The sequence below is a fragment of the Pipistrellus hanaki genome (assembly GCF_964339955.1).
Source record: "Pipistrellus hanaki genome assembly, chromosome: 11".
In the NCBI taxonomy this organism is placed as follows: Eukaryota; Metazoa; Chordata; class Mammalia; order Chiroptera; family Vespertilionidae; genus Pipistrellus; species Pipistrellus hanaki.
In genome coordinates, this window is record NC_140513.1 from 42845524 (window position 1) to 42866465 (window position 20942).

General features: G+C 34.8%; 1 protein-coding gene across 7 annotated transcripts in view; it reads right to left on the minus strand.

Annotated features, from left to right (window-relative positions):
* The window catches only part of RFX3 (regulatory factor X3), a gene marked incomplete at its 3' end in the record, with an annotated part of 272770 nt that overhangs the window by 47038 nt on the left and 204790 nt on the right, over positions 1-20942 (minus strand). For all 7 annotated transcript variants that reach the window (XM_084899509.1, XM_084899510.1, XM_084899508.1 and 4 more), the window contains 2 exons: positions 16702-16883; positions 12101-12220 (listed from right to left, as the gene is read on the minus strand). In XM_084899509.1, coding sequence (XP_084755635.1) covers positions 12101-12220; positions 16702-16883 — 302 coding nt within the window. The remainder of the gene's footprint in view (positions 1-12100; positions 12221-16701; positions 16884-20942) is intronic.

Below are 20942 nucleotides of genomic sequence, written 5' to 3' on the forward strand. Positions count from 1 at the left end.
ACCATATCTTTCATAACTTCCCAACCATCTCAATACATTCGTCTCCCTTAACTCTTCTCCATATCTGCAAATAGAAAAACCCTAAGTATCAGCTTGCAGCAAAACACATGCAAGAATCCATCTATAAGCCTAGTTTACCAAATTAAGAAAAAGGAAGAAAAAAGAAAGTCACCTACAGTTATGTATTTATCTTTAGGTCCTAGTCACACAAACTCATGAACTTTGCATACTGCTAAAGAAGAAAAAAAATATATTGCACTGCATTTGGAATGTAAGTAAATATATCTGAATGTATGGTGAATGCATGAATGAATGCTTAGAGTAACATATTTCATTTTACATACTATTAATTGATCTTAACATATATCAAATCAATGTAACAAACATTCATTGAGCATATACTATAGTTATAATGTTTAAGGGCATGGATTTAAGAAGGCTGCATATAAATAGAACTTTTCCAGCACAATTTTTAATAATTATAAATTATAAAATATATATTAAAATGTATATTATATATTAAAAATATATATTATAAAAATATATTAAAAACTAGGCAATCCTGCTAGGATAAACAGATAACAAAATAAGAAATAAGCATCAGCCCTAGCTGCTTTGGCTCAGTGGATAGAGCGTTGGCCTGCTGGCTGAAGGGTCCCGGTTCAATTCCGGTCAAAGGCTCATGCTCATGTTGCAGGCTGGATCCCTAGTAGGGGCTGTACAGGAGGCAGCCGATCAATGATCCTCTCTCATCATTTGTTTCTATCTCTCTCTCCCTCTACCTTCCTCTCTGAAACCTAGAAATATATTTTAAAAAAGAAAGCATCAACTATAATTTTTCTTTTCCAATATTTTTTAAGATTCAACTTATTTTATTTCATTAATTTAGAAAAATTGAGTTATGTTCTAGAGATACCATCATTCACTTTAGGATGTCTGTCCCTCCATTCTTTTTTCCCCTCGTTTCTAATTATACTATAGACAAAACCACCTCCAGACACTCGACTCTTACATTAATACCATAAGGCAAGTGGATCATTAATATGAATTATTGTGACTGACAATGTCCATAATATATGAACAGGATAAACTCAAAGATGGCTGGACTCATAGCAGATACAGAATGAATAGTCCTGGTGAAACATCATACAAACTAACGCTTTAGTTGCCTTAAAGAATGATTCAATCTTGAATACTATTAATTATAAATTAGATAAATGAAACTTCAAAGAAAAATTGCAGTCACTCATAATAATATTTATTTTTATTTCTAAAATGACAAAAATAAAGCCAAAAGATGAACAGAGTGAAAAAAGGGTACAGCACTTCACCACTGTTATCACTTGAGTGATGACTCCACATCACCAAAATGTTGGTTGCTATTTTCTAACAACTAAAAGAACTCAAACAAGATATTTTATTTAATGGAAAAACCATCAGAAAGTACTTTTCAATTGGTTCACACCAAGGGATAGTACTGCGATGTTTTAGAAATGTTGTTTATGAAAAATAAATTATTTTTTTCATTTTCCTCTTTAAAAATTGTCTTAGCAAGGCAAAAAATCTTCCTGAGGCAAGTACTTTGAGCACCATATTTTCCGGCGTAGAAGACGACCCCCTAATTTTACAGTTAAAACATATGTTTAGGCTTATATTCGCTGTTTAAGACTACCCCCCACTTCCGAGGCAACACCAGTTCTTTTTTTAATAGACCGCCTCTCTAACTCAGCCAATCCAAGCAGGCTTTTTATGCATGCAAATTATACGTTCTGTACCCGAAACTACACTGTGTTCTAGTAAAAAGCCTGCTCAGATTGGCCAGAGTCAGAGAGGCGGTCTATTAAAAAAAGAACTGGTGTTGCCTCCGAAGTGGGGGGTAGTCTTATACAACAAATATAGGGCTAAATCTATGTTTTAACTGTAAAATTAGGGGGTCGTTTTATATGCCGGAAAATACGGTACTTCTGTGGGGGGAGTTGCTAACCATTCATTCTGTCTAGAAAATTTGAATTATTTTATTATTAAATAAATTTAACAAAGTTTCCTGTCCTCATTGATCCATGTCAGGTGTTATTTGATTTTACCATCCTTTTATCAGCTATGAAATTTTATATTTTATATAAAATAGACTAAAATTGCTTAATTATGTTTCTTCATTTAAGTTAATTAAGTATGACATTCACGAAGTTAATAAACAAAAATGTTAAAGGAATTTGAATGATTTACACTGGAGAATAGAAAATGGAAATGTTTCCTATAGAAGTCAATATATTAAAATTTGAAATTAGTGAGTAATTATGAGATTTTTCAAATCGATGCTTCATAAAATTTCCTTTGTCCTTCACAAATGCTTAATGGGCACAAATATCAAGAACAAGTAGAATTTCACCATAAAAGGAAATGACATATTTCTTTCAGTCTGTGAGTTTTCAGAGAATGGATGCTATGTCACAACCTTCTTGCACATAGTACTTAGCAAGCCTGCAAGCTTACAAGTAAAATTATCTGCTCCCTTAGAAAAATGTAGACATGAACATTCCTAAGGGAAAGAAAGATTATATTTTTAACAAGTACTCAAAATCATAATTCATTATAATTAATGCATCATTATACTTAATAATAATGATATGAGAGGGAAGCATTGATTATATGTACAGTGTATTACACAGGAGATGAAAAATGCATCAATATTAGCTTATGAAGAAAAAAAGAAAATTAGTTGGTAAATTCTGGAGAAATGTTGCAGATCAGTACTTAAATACATAACTTATATAGGAGATGTGAAGAAAAAAAAAGAAAATAGAACTGAGAAATTAGTGTTTTTACTCTAATCATAAAATTAAGGGTAGCCAGGTAAATAGTGGATTAAATGGATCAGGCAAAGATGCACTATATGAATCCATTCTTGGTTACTCTGTCGATAGGCTTTATAAGCCAGAATCTTAGGTTGTACTTCCTCAGAGAAAGGTATGAGGACAAGTTTGGGAGGGGTCTGTGCCATAAAGAGTGACATCAAGAAGCACAGGAATATGGCTCATGTGCAAGAGAAGTATTAGTGGGAGCTAAATATGAGAGAGCTTCCAGGTAGTGCTAACTTTAGCTTTTCCTGCTTTGTGTTAACTACTAAATCATGTGGTATAACAGTGTATTGTCTGGCATTGCATTGGTACTTAGAAGGAATCCCAGGAAATCACAAATATTGGGCGGAGGAAAGCTACATGGTCATATTTCTGATGCTCTAAGAAAAAAAAAAATCTTATCCCTGCCATCACCTCAGAAGGTTGGGTCTTCCCAGAGAAAGATGGAGTTTAACAGAAAGTAAAAAATAGGAACATTAAAAATAGGCTAACCAAATATTCATGGTAACTGATTTTGCTTGGAAGAAACAGTTATAGATATTACTAGAGGCCTGGGTGCATGAATTCTTGCACCAGTGGGGTCCCTTGGCCTGGCCTGCGGGATTGGACTGAAACCGGCTCTCTGACATTCCCCAATGGGTCCCAGATTGTAAGAGGGAACCTGCCAGGCTGAGGGACCCTATCAGTGCACAGGGCTGGGGAGGGGTACAGGGGATTAGCCATTCTGGGAGGGACCGGGGGAGGGCTCCAGGACATGTCTGGCCCATCTTGCTCAGTCCCAATCAGCAGGACCCTAGCAGCAAGCTAACCTACTGGTTGGAGCATCTGCCCCCTGGTGCTCAGTGCACATCATAGTGACTGGTCAACCAGTCAACTGTCTGCCCCTGGTGATCCTTGCATGTAATAACAAGCAGTTGAGTGGCCTTAGCATATCATTAGCATCTTACACTTTGATTGGTTGAAAGGATGACCAGATGACCAGACCCTTAACATATTAGGCTTTTATCATATAGGATAGGATATTAGGTATGTCAGTATCTGTGCTGACATTCAAATGCTAAACTCATCCTAGGTCAACCCAACAAAATCTTGGGAATGGGGTTTAGGATTTGATGATTTTAACAAGTTCTGAGACTTCTCTTAAGGAGCCTGCACAGCACCAGTCCATAGGAGACTCTTGGCCTGATATAAATTCCTTTAGCCGACTTTTGTAGAAGTATGTCGCTAACATTAGAGCTAAGCCACTTTTTTTTTTTTTTAAAATAAATGTCATCAGGTTTCAATAAACTTTATTTGGAATGCAAATAAATATATCTCAATGTATGGTGAATGTATAAATGAATGCTCAGAGTAACATATTTCATTTTACATACTATTAATTGATTTTTTCATATATCAAACCAATGTAACAAACATTCCTTGAGCATTTACTATAGGCATCGCGCTTAGGGGCATAGATTTGAAAAGGCTGCATATAAATAGAACTTTTCCAGCACAATTTTTTATAATCCATTGATTTACATGATAATTCAACATTCTCTTAACTCTGATTGAATTTCAACTGACATCTTAGAATTGAAACAACATTTTTCAGAATTCCTGCCTCTACCTTCTTCATAAAATTATCACTATTTAAATTCTAAACTGTAAAAACCAGAGATACTTTTTACTGAAAAAAAAACAACAAAACACAAAAACTTGAATCCTTTAAAAAACACACACAAAACAGCTTAGTAATCTTTTAAACAATAGAACTCACTCCCTTTCCCCATTTATTTTACAAGTGCATTATTTTTAGATTAGGCTTCCTTATAGTAGATTCTTAGCACTCCCCAGTTGCCTGTACTCTGAGAAAGACCTATGCTGCATCTAATGAAGAAAGAGCTCTTGGTTTCAAAGTTAGTAAGAAGCAAATGATAATTTTAACAGCTTGCAACTCCATGGGCAATCAGAGCTAAAGTTGTTAATGATTAAGAAATCAAAGACACTCTAATGCTTTAATAGCTGAGTGCAAGCATGAAACCTGTCACTAACACAGAAAATTTGGAAAATTATTAGGCATCTTTCACAATGGGGTTAGTCTTAGCTGTTATTTAGAACTTGGACAGCTATAACTCTCCTGTAAAATAATATCTAATTCTGTCAATAATTTCACATGTATAGACACTGGAGGAGTCCAAAGGAAGGCAAAGAATGGTATATATTTACCACTGCATTCAATGAATAGTACCATGTGGAAGGACTTTCAACAGACTAAATGGAACATTTTGAAAAATCCCTTTGAAGTAAGTGAAAAATGCAAATGCAAAATCTAAATTGTACAGGCAAATACAATCATCATTATGTATAAAACTCTAGAAAGTATGCAATCATTTAATTTGAATGAACAAATCTATATATTGAGCTTATAATCAGGGCAAAAGGCTAAAATTTTTTATTGGAATATTGAAATTCTCTTTTGAAATATTGTCCCAGAAAGTCTTTCTATGTCTTGAGGTCTGAAATGAACCAAATGATATAAATGTGAACAGATCAGAGGAAACAGTGAATGATGAGTGCCATTTTTTTCAGAACAGTAACTAACTCCTTGATGTCACACTGAATGTCTCTGTATCTAAATGGCTTCACACATCCATCATGCTGGTCAATGCTAGCTACTCCATCTCTTTCATTCTTATTGGGGGCTCTTAAGAGTATTTGTCTCTTCATTAGTTCTACATGTATAATTGGGCAAAGGCAGGAGGAAAAATTTAAATTCAAATGGGGTAGTAGTATTAATTGCAGCAGTTCTAGGAAAAAATTTGGGAGAGGAGGGGAAAGGAGGCTGAAGCTATTGGATCATTCATTCATTTTACACCTATTTGACAATATGCTCAGTGTTCTCTTAAGTGCTGAGGATGAAATGTGCAGAGGCAGACAGGGTTCTCTTACTTCATTTCTTCACTGACTCCTCTTAGCATAGATAATTTAATTGTATAGAACTGATTTAGTCTTGTTACAAATATGCATGACACTTTTATCTATAGCTGAGCCCTTCTGTTAAACTGATTCGAGATAGACGCTCCATTCCTTTATTGGAGAATAACAACCTGACTCCACCCTAATGCCAAGACAGCAACATAAATAAAGAAGGGTATCTGAGGCTTTATCCAGGAAAAAATGAATCAGTGAGGGTCTTGCATACAGCAAAATTAAATGGGCCTCAATATCCTTAACAGTAAATAGCGATGTAATTGCCAATCAAACTCATGCATACAAAGTGCTTATTGCAGAACATTTCAAATGTTCAATAAATGCTCATAGAAGAATAAGTGATGACTCTTATTAGTATTAGCAAACTTTACATTAGTTACTCTAGTTAACAGTCACTGAATTGTGCTTCTCCTGCCTTCAATGGAAAATATATTTACATTACGAAGTGCTTCAGTGGCACAGTGAACATTAAATATCTACAAGCTGAGATTCCTTATTTGTCTCCAACAGCCAAATGCACAGGCACTGATCATCTTCCTACTGAAAACTCCTGCCACCCTCAGCTGCCTCAGAGCAACTTACCAGCCATAGGTGCTTAGCTCTGAAGGGACTTCAGGGAATTCATAGTCTAGTAAAGGAATTGTAAACTATTTACATCAAAGTTGAAAACCACTGGCTTAAAAGTATAAAGAAATGAAAACCACACTTGCCCAATAGCCAGGCTTCATGCTTATCCAAAACAGCCTTATTTTTAAAGAAATATTTTTTCTCTAGGGCACCAGTATAATAGCAATTAATACTTATCGAACACTTGCATATTTCCAGTTATAAGAACACTTTATATACGTTCTTTCACTTGAACTTCAAAGCCTTCTGTGAGGTAGTTTATTATTAATTTCCATTTAGCAGATGAAGACATAGAGGTTTAGTGAAGTTCCGTCAACACTCTGCAGAAGTGTCAGAGCCGCCAGTACTTGAAAGCATATTCCAATGTTAAATAAAGGGGTCTTCTCACTTGTCTACGAAAACTAGATGGAGAAAGGTCTTCTATAATAATAAAAAAGGTTCTAGTACCCGCTTTCTCCTGAGAAACATGTATGCTTTCACATCTGTCTACAGCCAAAGCCAAAGGAGCCCTGTTGTACCATCTTTCTAACAGGGCTCCAGCCCCCCTTCCCTCGCCCCAGTGCCACAAATGTTCCTTCTGTCACAGGATCCAATTCCTGTGGAGAGGCTAGAGGAAGAGGGAGGAAATGACATATTTAGGGCATACTAAAGTGTAATTTTTTTCCTTTATTACATATGCAAACATTACATTTCCTTTTGGGTTATCTTATCCGTTTAAGGGTAGAATTCACCTAAGAATAAAGACAAGAGGACTGGGTTCTAGTCCTGATTGCTCTATGACCTTGGATAAGTTGTCTACCCTTTATAGACTTAGGTTTTCTCAGCAAGAAGATGAGTTAGACTAGGTGATAGTGCAACTTTCTATTATTCTGTGAAATCTCTTTGAGATGTGGGCATATTTGATATGCAACTGTTGGTTGTTAAGCATTTGTTGAAGGAATGAGAACTGGAGGTTAAATATTTTGAGGAAGGCTACTGGGATCAAACACAGCCAAGCACATTGTCAAAAGCACTTGGCTCTATGCCACCACTTTTGCTGCAGGGATTTGGAAGAAAAACTAAAATGTATGTGCCAACACCCTCTACGTGCTTCTTTTAAATATTAAAAACAAAACTGCAACAAATGTTTTTACTTAGTTTTAAGATCTAAAAATTAGCGATCTCCATAATAACCTAATTTACATACTGTATGAATTATGGTAAATAATAGTTTATGGGTGAATTCCCTTGGAAACTACAGATTACCACATGCATGTAAATAATTTTCATATAAAATTTTCAGCAGAAGGTATTAAAAATCAACAACTATTATACAGTCTTCTGTTTCTTTAACCAGGGTACTTTACCTCTTCTTGATTATCTATAATTCCGTCAATTATCCAGTTATTTAACTGTGTTAGACTAGATTCTAGTCACTAGAGTGGTACTCAAAGGACTTACTGAAGTGAAGCCTGCTGTGTTGAATAACCAAAGCAAATAGAAGACCCCTGTCTACTTATATTTCTTCTTGCCTGCTTTTGTCACCATTTCATGTGAATCAGTGGGCTCTAATCTGCTTCTATATTTTAGGTAAATAGCTTGAGAATGGCTTCATCTTCTCAATTAAGCTAAAATACAGTCTCTGTGACACCTATTTTTTCAATCAGAAGCTGCTTCCATTTATTTCTTGACTCATGGCTATGTTCCTTATGGTTGTGTTGCTGGAAATCTGATTTGTAGATATGTGAAACTTTCCTTTACTACCTTATCAAAAAGTCAAGTGAAATATCATATGTAAAGGAGATCTAATAATTATAAAGATATACAAAACAGCAATCAGATCATTATTGCTGCTACAACTACTATGATTTCAAATTTATCAGAAAAAATGACTTCTAAAACTTCCCTTTTATTTGACAAAATAATTACTGCATATACTTGAATTTTCTTAATATATGAATACACGAAACATACATTTCTACTATGGAAGATGTGCCCATATAGATGAATACAATAAATCTTGAGGCGCTAAAATAATTTGAATATTCCAAAACTAGAGGCCCAGTGCACTCTGGGGGAGTGGGGCCCCTCAGCCCAGCCTGCACCTCTCACAGTCCAGGAGCCCTTGGGAATGTCTAAACAATGGCTTAGGATGTCAGCTGGATATCCTTAGTGCTGCTGCGGAGGCGAGAGAGGCTCCTGCCACCACTGCTGCACTTGCCAGCCATGAGCCCAGCTTCTGGTTGAGTGGCACTCTTCCTGTGGAAGCACACTGACCACTAGCGGGCAGCCCCTGCACTGAGCATCTGCCCTCTGGTGGTCAGTATGCATCATAATGATTGGTCATTCTGCCATTTAGTTGATTTGCATATTAGCCTTTTATTATATAGAATATTGAATACTATGTTGCTTGTGTTTTAACAGGAGAATAGCAATCTCTTCTTATATGAATTTTAATATATTCAATGGAATCATTTGAGTTTTGAAATCATCTAATTTTTAAGCCATAGAACAAATGACATGCTCTTTCTCAGTTTACAACAAATACTCTTATGCCTACATTCGGACTTAAGGAGAAAACATCTCCTCTCCCATCCAAGTGTTTCTGCTCAATGAGCAATCGACCTTCACTTAGGCCTATTGATGCTGCCAGTTGATAGGATCCTTCAGACACAAAAGAAATCTCCCTCTGTACTGCTAATCCAATGAAGAGTCCATGAAGTTGATAACACTAACTCTTCAATCAGTTAGCTAGACACCATTCCAGAAGCAACTGTCTACAATCCAAAACTTTTGTAATTAAAAAAAAAAAAATAAAGGAAACTTTAGAATTCATTTGGTTCTCTAACATTCTTATTTCATGAGAAAGTAAAAACTAATTAAAGTTGGAACAATTTATTAATATTAATTTATTAAGAAGTTTTACATCACTTCTTAAATACATCCATATTTTATCTAATTCTAAAAAAACATTTACTACTATACTGTGATTGTAGAGTTTATATGACTTGCTAACCTTCATATCTCTGGAACCTTTTAATTAAGAGACCTTTGTTAAATCTTAGGTCTTGCCTCCTTAACCCAGGCTTTAAAAAAAAGAAAAGGCTTCAATGTCCGTGAAAAGTTTCTTGTAGGATTTTGTTGCAGTTATAACCAGAGAAGAAATTGGCATCTGCTGTCTTAGGTGAAACTCATTAAGCTTTTTTCATATTTAAGTTTAAGCATGTGTTATTTTTTAATCAAACTTTTTTTCTTTATTATATCATCACCTCCACTGTGTAGTGCTGCTATACATGAGTGCAGAGGCCTCATAAATTAAAAGCTATAAATATTGCCATAACAGGTGAAAAAAAACATAACCTAAGACAATAACACTTAGTTATAATTCATACAAACTCTATCTCCAAACACATTATGTGTTAGTGTTCTATGATTTCATTATTTTTTTCAGAGCCTTTCTTAATATCTTTTGTGAAGTATACCTGAAAACATAAGGATCAGCACCTTAAAAAATATAGTTGAGAATCTGTGAGTTAAAAATCTAAATCCCTTGAGGTATCTTTACATCATATCCAATCTTGTCCTGGCTCTTCAGTTTGGGACACCTGCACTAGAAACTATGACTGTGTTAAAACCACTTTACCTCTAGTCTCTTCCCATTACATATGTCCAGCCTAAAACCAAAAAGTCATCTCTCTAGAAAAAAAGAAAATCTGAAAGTTTCATTGTTTTGCTTCAAAGCCTTAGACAACCTCAAAGCTATATTCTGTACAAAGAACAAACTTAATTTCATATACAACTAAATCCTTTAATCTCAGATCCAAACTATGTTTTACATCTCATTTCCCACTAAAGTATTCAACTTTCTCAATTCTTCTTCTGCAATGCCAACCTCACTAAATCAGAGCATTTACCAAAGACATCGTGAACTCTGCCCCTCTATACTTTTGTTTACATTATTCCCTCTGCCTGAATGTTCCTCTTTCATTTTCTTTCTTTCTTTTTTTTAAAAATATATATATTATTGATTTTTTTTTTTTTTACAGAGAGAGGAAGGGAGAGGTACAGAGAGCTAGAAACATCGATGAGAGAGAAACATCGACCAGCTACCTCCTGCACACCTCCCACTGGGAATGTGCCCACAGCCAATGTACATGCCCTTGATAGGAATCGAACCTGGGACCTTTCAATCTACAGACCGATGCTCTATCCGCTGAGCCAAACTGGTTTCAGCTGAATGCTCTTTCTGATTTCTCTAAATCCCTACTCAAATAGCACTTTCTCTATGAAATTTCCTAGTCCTCCCTCTCTTAGAATTTGATAAAAATTGCTCTGTATTCCAATAGGTCTTTGATCAAAGTTTTATTTTAGTACTTCTTATATTGCATTACTTAAACAACAACAGCAAAAACAACAAAAAAACAAAAAATAAACAAACAAACATATGCCTCCCCATCTAATTTCCTAACTCCTCAAAGGTAAGAGCTGTAACTTCTTTGATTTCAGAGCCTGGTACATAGGAGGGACTCAATTCGTACTTTCTGACTAAATAAAAAAGGGACTCCTGTGTGATATATTCTTTCTCCAGCAATGACTTAGAGCTAATACTTCTGATGACTAAAGAACTAATCATTGCAGATCAATGGATTAGGCAAAATGATGCAGATTATCTGATTACCTATGTGTAGACTTTCTTTCTGCTACCTAATTCTGCATGATCAATTGTAAAGATAAATTATAACTGCTGCCACAGCTGTACTACACTAGGAGAGAAAGAGAGAGCGAGAGCGAGAGAGAGAGAGAGAGAGAATATGTTCATTGTATTTACTCCAAACTGTAATATAAGCCACATGAGACTAAAAGACCCTCAGCTATATAACAGCATCATGGGCTTGTGTAAATCTTTTGATCTGAGACTTAACTGAAAAATAGGACTATTAGTGCTTTGATTGTCACAGGCTGTGGAGCCAGACTGGTCTGAGATATCTTCAATTCTAAGATCTATGGTTCCATCCATCCATCCTTCCATCCATCCATCCATCCATCCATCCATCCATCCATCCACCCACCCACCCACCCACCCACCCATGAATGCTTGAGCTTTCTTACAGCTCTAATACCTACAATTCTACATCCATCCATCCATCCATCCACCCACCCACCCACCCATGAATGCTTGAGCTTTCTTACAGCTCTAATACCTACAATTCTACATCTATGAAAGTTGGATTCAAATAAAGTGCAAGAAGTCCCAAACGTTTTGAAAGAATTTATACTGTGTCAAAAAGAATGGCTCGAGGGATGTGCAGAATAGCAGGTAACAAACTCATGAATATGAAACGCATTTCTCCAAGTGGTATTTTCTTGGGTATGCTCTTTATGCTTGTGTTTAGTTTCCCTGACTGAATAGCTTGGGATATCACATTCAACTTAAAAGGGGCCACAAACAGCTGACTTTTAAGTAATTTTGAAAGATTTGGAAAATAGGCAGGATGAATAAAATTCTAAATCATATTTGAGCACTGTCTGTCGTGAAAGCATACCAACAATAGTGACACTCTTTCACACTTATGTATTTGTTCTATTTGTTCAGAACAAAAAGGAGACCGGACATCTAAAGAAACACATAGCTTTGGCATGCCAACGACAACTGCAGAGTCTACCTTTGCTTCTGTTGCATGGGTTGTTGCCTCATAGCCATATACTGCATGTCTTCTTGCAGACGATTGAGAGGGGAATCTGGCTTGACACGAATCCCATAGTAATGGTACTTGGAGTTTCCTCTTCATAAAAGAACAACAAACATTAGAGACACAAAAAGTCAGCCAAACCTGTATTAATCATATAGGATGTCCAATAACTTCTCACTTGGAAAAATATATAAAAGCACCATATTAATGTTATTATATATTTGTGATGTGTTTGGGATACTTATATATTTTGATGGTGAATACATGTGGGGAATCATAATAAGGTTCTAAATCCACTGGTTCAAGGCCCCCCAAAAAGTCTTTATAAACTTTCTTTTAAATATTGTTAAATAGTCCACTTATTCCATTTTAGCTACATGTTTATTTCAAAATTTATGTTTTAAATTTAACTTAGAAAGGGTAATAGTGAGAAAAAGATTCTGACCAATAAAAATTTATTAACAGGATAAAGGATTGAGCACCAAAGAATAATTTATAATAAAATGGTTATACAGAACCAACAGAAAAAAAATCTTAATTTTACCTTTCTTAGGTACTAGTAAATTCTACATTTTTCAAGTTTTTTACTGCAGGAATGATGAAGATAACTTCACTAATGCAAGATGCTGTGGAGAAGTCTATTATATTTAATATTTTGAAGCCTAAAAAACATGCATTGACTCATTTTGAAACATTTTATTAGTCTCTGTTTTTATGGATTTATATTAGTTTTGCAGGCTGAATAAGATGTGTCACAAACAGACATGAAGAAATTTCTCTGTGAAAATGGCAAATTTCCACCTGGAAAAAAAATGTCATCATTACCCAAGCTCAGGAGAAAGGCCATATTTGTTATTAGAAATGACAAAGTTTAGTTCTAAACGAAATGGGAAATTCTCGAAAATATCACATTTTAAATATGCGAATTTTTACAAAGAGAAAATGGTTTTTCATAAGCCTATATATAGCAAGACGTCAGCACTCTTTCAATTTTTTCTCTCATTTATAACAAGAAATGCAGGGAGAGTGTGGATTAAATGTTTTATATAAAAACAGCACAATGTACAGTTGATATATTATAGAATTGTATACCTGAAAACTATATAATTTTATTAACCAATCTCACCTCAATGAATTCAATTAAAAAATAAAATAGAAAAATAAATAAAAGTTGTGGGAAAATTTCAACATGAAATATACACAACAAAGGATATCATTGAATTATGGTTAATTTTTTAAAGTTTAACAATGATAACCAAACAAAACAGAATTTTACTTCCAAAATTAAAAAACATATATTAAATGAACCTTAAATATATGGAAAAAAAAAACCATTAAAATCTTGCTATATAAATAATATTGCTACTTTAAAAAAAAATGTAGGGCATCTGAGTGCCTCTAAAGCAGGGGTCCTCAAACTTTTTAAAGTGGGGGCCAGATCACGGTCCCTCAGAGAGCTGGAGGGCCGGACTATATGAACTACTAATTCTTACTGTAACACCTCGGCTGCGCTCACTGCCCAAAAAATCTGGCGGGCCGGATCAGACTCCTCTGCGGGCCTCATGTGGCCCGCGGCCGTAGTTTGAAGACCCCTGCTCTAAAGTTTCTGCAAAATGAACCAGTGTGAAAGCCTAATGCCTCTATAGAAAGCTTTCCACTAGCAGAGATTATATTATGTCTCCAAAATCCACTACAAAATAGAGAAAAAAATAAAACAAAAATATACAAACCCAATTAGTAATGTTTTCTGAACAAAGTGGAGAATGACAAGGAGGCACGGCAGGGGTAGGGAGAAGCAGACATGAGCCAGGGGATCCAGCCAATGACAGCGCCACAGTGTGAAACGGTGTCTCCACTGTGAGACCACAAAGCAGGTGCCTTGTCCAGTTTCTTTCAAATCAGCACTTGTTTGGGTTGGGGCCAGGGAGGCGGTTCTTTCCTTTCCATTGGCCATGGGGCAGGGCAGCACGTCCCATGGTCTTGGATTAAACTTAATTTGTAAGTGGGGTCTACAAATGGCACTGTTTCAGTTGCCTTCAATCACAAACCCAATGGTGGTTTCATTTACTTCTTAGCTAGTTTAAAACTTGAGAAAATGTCTGGTTCTGGTTTGAATGAATTCACCAGTTAATTTTATCGCTGGATAAATAAAAGTTCTACATACAGTTTGCTTTAAAAAACTGAGTTAATTTGTGCCATGATTTATATGGATTTTCTTTCTGGTTTAGAGGTAGGGAGTAGAGCTAATTCAGTTTCCCTGGTAGAAAGACTCAGCACTGTGACTCCCACCATTGTCATTTTTTCTACGTGAGAGGCTCTGCTATCTTCATAACACAGCATTTGTTTCAACTTTCCCCACAGGATTTCTTTTCTCCTTATTCTTCTGGGCTGTGCTTTCCATCCTTAATTATAAATACTATATAACAATTTTAAAAGGAACAGGAGACATAATTGTTACAGAGTGAGAACAGGGGGGGGAAAAGAATACCAGAAAGTAAATGCTGCACTATTGCAATAGGTACTTATAGAGTATGGATTCTTCTCAATCACAAACCCAAACAACCCTAATTTTGTCACTTTCTATTTTAAAGATGTGTTTTAAGATTTGAATGGAGCTTCAAAATAGGATCCATTGAAATCCCTTTCAACAACAAAAGCAGCACAATAGAGCTTTAGAATGTTGAATAAAGCCCAGAGTTTCAAAATATTGGCACAGGATGCTTAACTACTGAGCCATTAGCTAGGAGATAAGAGGTTAGGTCCCGAACAATGGTTTCTGGGGGGGAAAAATACTCAAGAAACAAAAGGTTTTTCCCAAGGGACTGAAAACCAGTATACATAGAAGAAAATACACTTATGAGAAAAATAAACCTCCAGCAATCTGAAAGCAACAGAAATAGTTCACTTGAAATGAAACAGAAATGATTCACACTTTGAATACATACAAAACTTATAAATCTAATAAAACTGACACTCCACTCTCTTTTCAGTATAAATTTATAAGGTCAATTACTAAGACTCTATTTATTTTATGAAGAATATTAATAAAAACCCTTTCTTAGGATACTGTAAAACTGTGACTTGAAACTAATTAAAGGTAGATCATCTAATGTTATATAGTATAGCACCTTTATTTTTATACTCTTTAATATGGATTTCTATATGATTTAGGATACAAAGAAATCCATATCTTTCTGCCAGGCTACTTAAAATATTTGTGTTATTGCCGAAACCGGTTTGGCTCCATGGATAGAGCATCAACTTGGGGACTGGAGGGTCCCGGGTTCGATTCTGGTCAAGGGCATGTACCTTGGTTGCGGGCATATCCCTAGTAGGGGGTGTGCAAGAGGCAGCTGATCGATGACGCTCATTGATGTTTATAGCTCTCTATCTCTCTCCCTTCCTCTCTGTACAAAGTCAATAATATATATAAAAAGATTTGTGTTATTATAGAAAAGTAAAAATGACTCTGAGGAAAGCATCTAGGAAGTAGTTTGGAGAAAGGGCTTAAGACATGAAATAACCATTCTGCCTCTAGATTTTTGTAATCCACTGTTCAGCCACCAGTCAGGTTTCCTGCCTGTGATCCACCATCAATTGTCACCAGCCAAAAATTTAACCTGTCTTGTTACTATTTCTCTTGAAAGGCTAGTCAAGGAGCAATTGCTTGACAACAAAACTTGGTACAGTCCCGAACGGGTTTTTCCGAAATTGCAACTGGGTAATCAGTTGCTGGTTTCCTTGGGCAGCCCCTAAAGGTGAGTTGCTTACTGTATAACCTCACCCTTACAGTTCTGCATCCTCAAACTCTGGATATAGAGCCCAGTAGTATTTAATGGTCCTATAAAAAGTACAATAAAATTTAAAATTTGTGCCATGCAAAACAAACAAAAAATAAAAATAAAAAAAGAAGAGTCTTCTTCACATTATTGGCTTCCATGCAATAAAACTAAACCATATATATATTTTTTTTACTTCCATACATGTATGGTTTCACAATCAAGAATTTAAAAAGGCTAACATACATTAATTAGGACCATGTCATTATTCAGGGCTTAAAACACCCATATTTTTCAAGTTCACCAAATGATTTTTAATTGCTTTCCAGAAATGAATGAGAAAACTCAGCTTGAATTTTTTACTCCAGACATTTCAATGTAATTTTTCAAGAGTCAAGAGAGAGACAGTTTTCCATTTAATATGTTACTTTATTCATCATCTTTGGTATGGTTATGTTCCAAAAGCAAAGATGGTGATACATATTAACTTTTAAAGCATCATATGTGAATCTTGCATTAATAGGCTTGTTTGCCACTTCCTCTGAACCCGCTCCTCTGAGAGCTTTGCTCAGCTGATGTTCAGGATGATGCCTCAGTGGTCTGGTAGTATTTATTGAGTAATGACCTTTCCTTTCCCTGGGGGGAGGGGGGTTTAATAAACTAAGGTCGTTCTATATTTTTTCTTTAAATGTTGGTATCTGTAACCAAGTATAATACTTTAGCTCAAGCAATATACTGAACAACTATAGTTTGAAAAAGAGAGGCTAATTTATGATCTTACTTTTCAATACTAACCTAGTTCCCAATCTCCTGGTTCGTAGTCCCATAAAAATGGACCTTATTAATTTTCCAAAAGAAGCAGCATTGACCGGGTCCAGTTTGTGTTCCTGACAGTGTCGCAGGTAGTGGTTGTATAGAGTGCTTCTGGGAAGGCTCACTCCTTCTGCTGTCTCGTAATTGTCCAACAGCCACTGGAGCTAGAGTAAACAAGACAGAGTCAACATGGAGAAACCGGACGATTTACAGGAAGGCCTACAGGACAAAATATAATATCTAAAAGTGCAATATACAGGAATATTTGGATTGTCATCAAGCCTTGTGATAGGGTAAACTGTTGTAATTATTCAGAGGCCAGTGTAATCTGATTTTGAAAACTCTCAGAAATGTAAATAGTTGTACATCCCTTCTGGCCTCAGGCCAACTCCAGTCCTACCAACATCCAAACACATGTAGAGAGAAAATATTTTTTTCTGTATTGCCATTTTGGAGAAAAACCACCTCAGGGAATTCTAAGAATCCCATTAACTGGTCTAAAATATAATTTATAATTGTTACAGAACAAAGTATGTTCTAAACCTAGCAGTATGGCACATATGTTGTTACAGTTGGCTTGTTATAATACGTGGACAGCAGGCTTACTTGTATGAGTTTTTATATTAAGGTTCTATTCATTTAATACAATTGTAGTTACTGATCTAATTTACCTACCCAAGGTATTACCGTGTTTCCCCGAAAATAAGACATCCCCTGAAAATAAGACCTAGCGCAACTTTGGGAGAAAAAGTTAATATAAGACACTGTCTTATTTTCGGGGAAACAGGGTACAATAATGGTATTAACTACTGAGACAGAGTTCTATAATCAAAAAGGAATAAAAGTCAGTTATTTCTTTCCCAGAAGGAAAGAAACTCACTAGATTTTGGCTAAACAGTTATATGTAAAGAAAAGGAATAATTTAAATTTTTCTACCTTAAAACTATGTTGCTTTTTCATAATTTTGGAAATTTTCATAATGTAGTTGGTAAAGCAATATTTTCTCAGTCATGGTTCTCATTTTAAAGTTTTATGTTGCCCTGTGTATATTTTAAAAAAATAATCTTTAAAGTATAGAATGAGCAAGAAAAATTTAAAAAACCTAATTTAGGTATGTATTATTGAGTTTTAATATTAGAAAGATTAAATGATCAATTTATTCATTTATTTATTTACAAAAGGAGAACTAGAATAGATTTAAATGACTTTCTTAAGGTAATATATTATCTCATATAATATTTCCAACATTTCTTGATCACTAACATACCAGTTGTTATTTCCACAAAGGCAGCAAATATTTCATATTACTTGTCTCATCAAAATTTCCATGCCAATTATAAGAAGTATGCTAAAGCAGTGTTTTTCAACCTTTTTTGGGCAAAGGCACACTTGTTTCATGAAAAAAATCACGAGGCACACCACCATTAGAAAATGTTAAAAAATTTAACTCTGTGCCTATATTGACTATATATAAAGTAATTCTCTTGAATAGGAATCAAATAAACACAAAGAAAGTATTTTATAATTACTTTATTATGAAATATTAAGTAAACAAAATAGTGAAAAATTATAAAATTCTTGTCTTGTCTGCACCTACGGCACACCAGGCAACATCTCGCGGCACACTAACAGCGGTTGAAAAATGCTGTGCTAAAGAGTTGATATTTTACATACAATTCAATGGAATATTTCTATACACAGCCTTAACTATTTTCTAGTTTTCTTTTAATATTAATTATATGACAGTAAAGATAAATATCTAAAAATAAGAGTTTACTAATTTCTCATAAAAAAAGAAAATGATCTTATAGACAAAAGTTTTTAAAGAATTTGAAAAGGCAAATTCAATAAGATATTTGAGGGTTTTTATCATAAATTGTCTCATAAAAGTGAAAAATAGTGCAAAAATTCAAGTTCAATATAAAATATTTTGAATCTAATGGTATGTTAAACGAGTTAGTCAGACCATTTTTAAATAAAGAAAAATTTTCACAGGAGTGAAAGCTGACTTTAAAATACTCAGTTTAACTGATATTGTTCACATTCAATGAATAATTTAGAGAAAATAAAGCTTTCATTGGATTGGCTATGTGGTCTTCTGCAATGGCTAAACAAGTCAAAAGTAGTGAACTGTTCTGCAAACTGATGTTCTTTTTATAAGAGTTTACTTTTTTAGAGATTCTTCATTTCTAAACTGATTTTTTTAAAATCTAAATTTATTTGTAATACATGAGTGTGTGTGCATACACATAAACATGTGTACATATACTTACACACACACACACACACACACACACACACATATATAAATATATAAATATGTGTGTGATTGGTTGGTTGAAAAATTCCACAAGAGTGGGTATTCTGGTAGCTGTAATTTTGGCAGCAAAGCTACTTCTTATTCCCTGCCCCTTGTTTGCTGGAAGAGGAATTTTAGTCCTTGCCAGAGGCCTGGAATCACTTTGGAAAAGCAGAAGAAGGAAGTCAAGTGGAAGGAAAAGCCCTGAAGGATGGTGGTGGCTGTGCTGCAGCCATGGCTGTTCCAGCAAGGAAGCCTGCCAACAGCTGCACCACCTCGGGTAGTGCCCCTGCAGACTCACTGTGTACCTGGAGACTGGTATACGTCCCACCAGATAACTCTTGAGATTTATCTAGGAATTATAATTTGTGTGCTACATGCCGCTATTTAACCTTAAAGTTTTGACAGTGATGAAACTGTAAATCAGACATTGGGGTCTAAAACACAGTATAAGAAAGGATTAATTTTATTGTAAGAGAAACATGGCAGTTAAGTACAACATAAAGGCAAACACTTCATGAATGCCCAAGGATAATTTGATACCTGCTCTAAGATATACTTTTTCTTTGGGTATTGTGTTTAATAAAATGTATTTTGACACAAACATTCAATATCTTTAACATTACACACTTTAGAACTAAACTATTACTATTTCTTTTATTCTTTTTATAAGGTGTTTTATAAAACATTTACTTACATTTGTGATTTTAAAAGCCCATGAAATACCATAGAAACTTTTAACCTTTATCTTTAAAAGCTGATTACTCTACTAATGAACTAACATAAATTCCTGTAAGGGTGGAAACAAAGATAATTGCATCTTTCAACCTTTACATTTAACCCATATTAATCAGGGTAGATTAAGGAAGGTGAATAGGTCCTATCTTTCCCAAAGGGAAATACTGATTGACAAATTAAAAAAAAAATACACCTTGCATTCTCCAATTAATATCTAATGTAACATTTAGCATTTTCCCCTCAGATTAATTCTTATACATTAGGATTCATTTTAAGTTCAGTTCACTGATGATATACAAGTCTTACTTCTACCATAACTTAGATTCACAGTGCAGCAGAGTCAAGGGAGAGTGAGAATAAAATAAAGTTTTGCTTTGAGCTCAATATATTTCAGTAGCTAAAACCAGTAAAAGTCATGAAATAATTATTTGCTAGATTGTGAAAAGTGTAGAAAATTAATGTCTGAAGTTTTATATGCACTTTAAATAGAATTTTTAAAAAAATGCACATGCTAAAGAACATTATGTGAAAATTGAGAACAATTAACGTAAGAACTTTTCTACATTCAAATTTATGATATTAAATGTCCCAAATTGAATACAATCTAAACCATTAAAGGCCAATTTATATTAATTACAACAGAGAAGGAGTATAAATAAAGTTTTCAATGAAGAGAATTACAATATTTTAATTTGATTTAGACAGACTATGCATCATTTACCTGTAACATCTTCTCATACAAAAAATTTAAAATAAACACATTCAAATAAAACAATTTTATACTAACAGGCTGATGTAAAAAGTGAAATTAAAAGTACCATTCTAAAAACATGGAGATAAATGATATCACACTTGGCTTTGATTTTCTGAAGGATTAGATTGCTTGGAAAAGAAGCAATGGTCTACTTTTAATCTGATGGTGGTACAAGGGTAAATGACAGAGTGATCATATGTTCTTTTACTCAAATGGTGAGCTGGGATAAGACCTCTCTCTACCAACAATAGTCACACATACATCCAATGAAGCACACTGGAAAACAAAACAACCCTATATAATAAAAGTGTAGTATGCAAATTGTACCCTCAGCCAGGAGTTCCTTCGGGAGCTTGACCAGGGGTCAGGATCAGCTGGCGGAAGGGAGGGAGGCCCTGGCCAGCAGCTGGCAGCCACTAGGGACCCTACCAG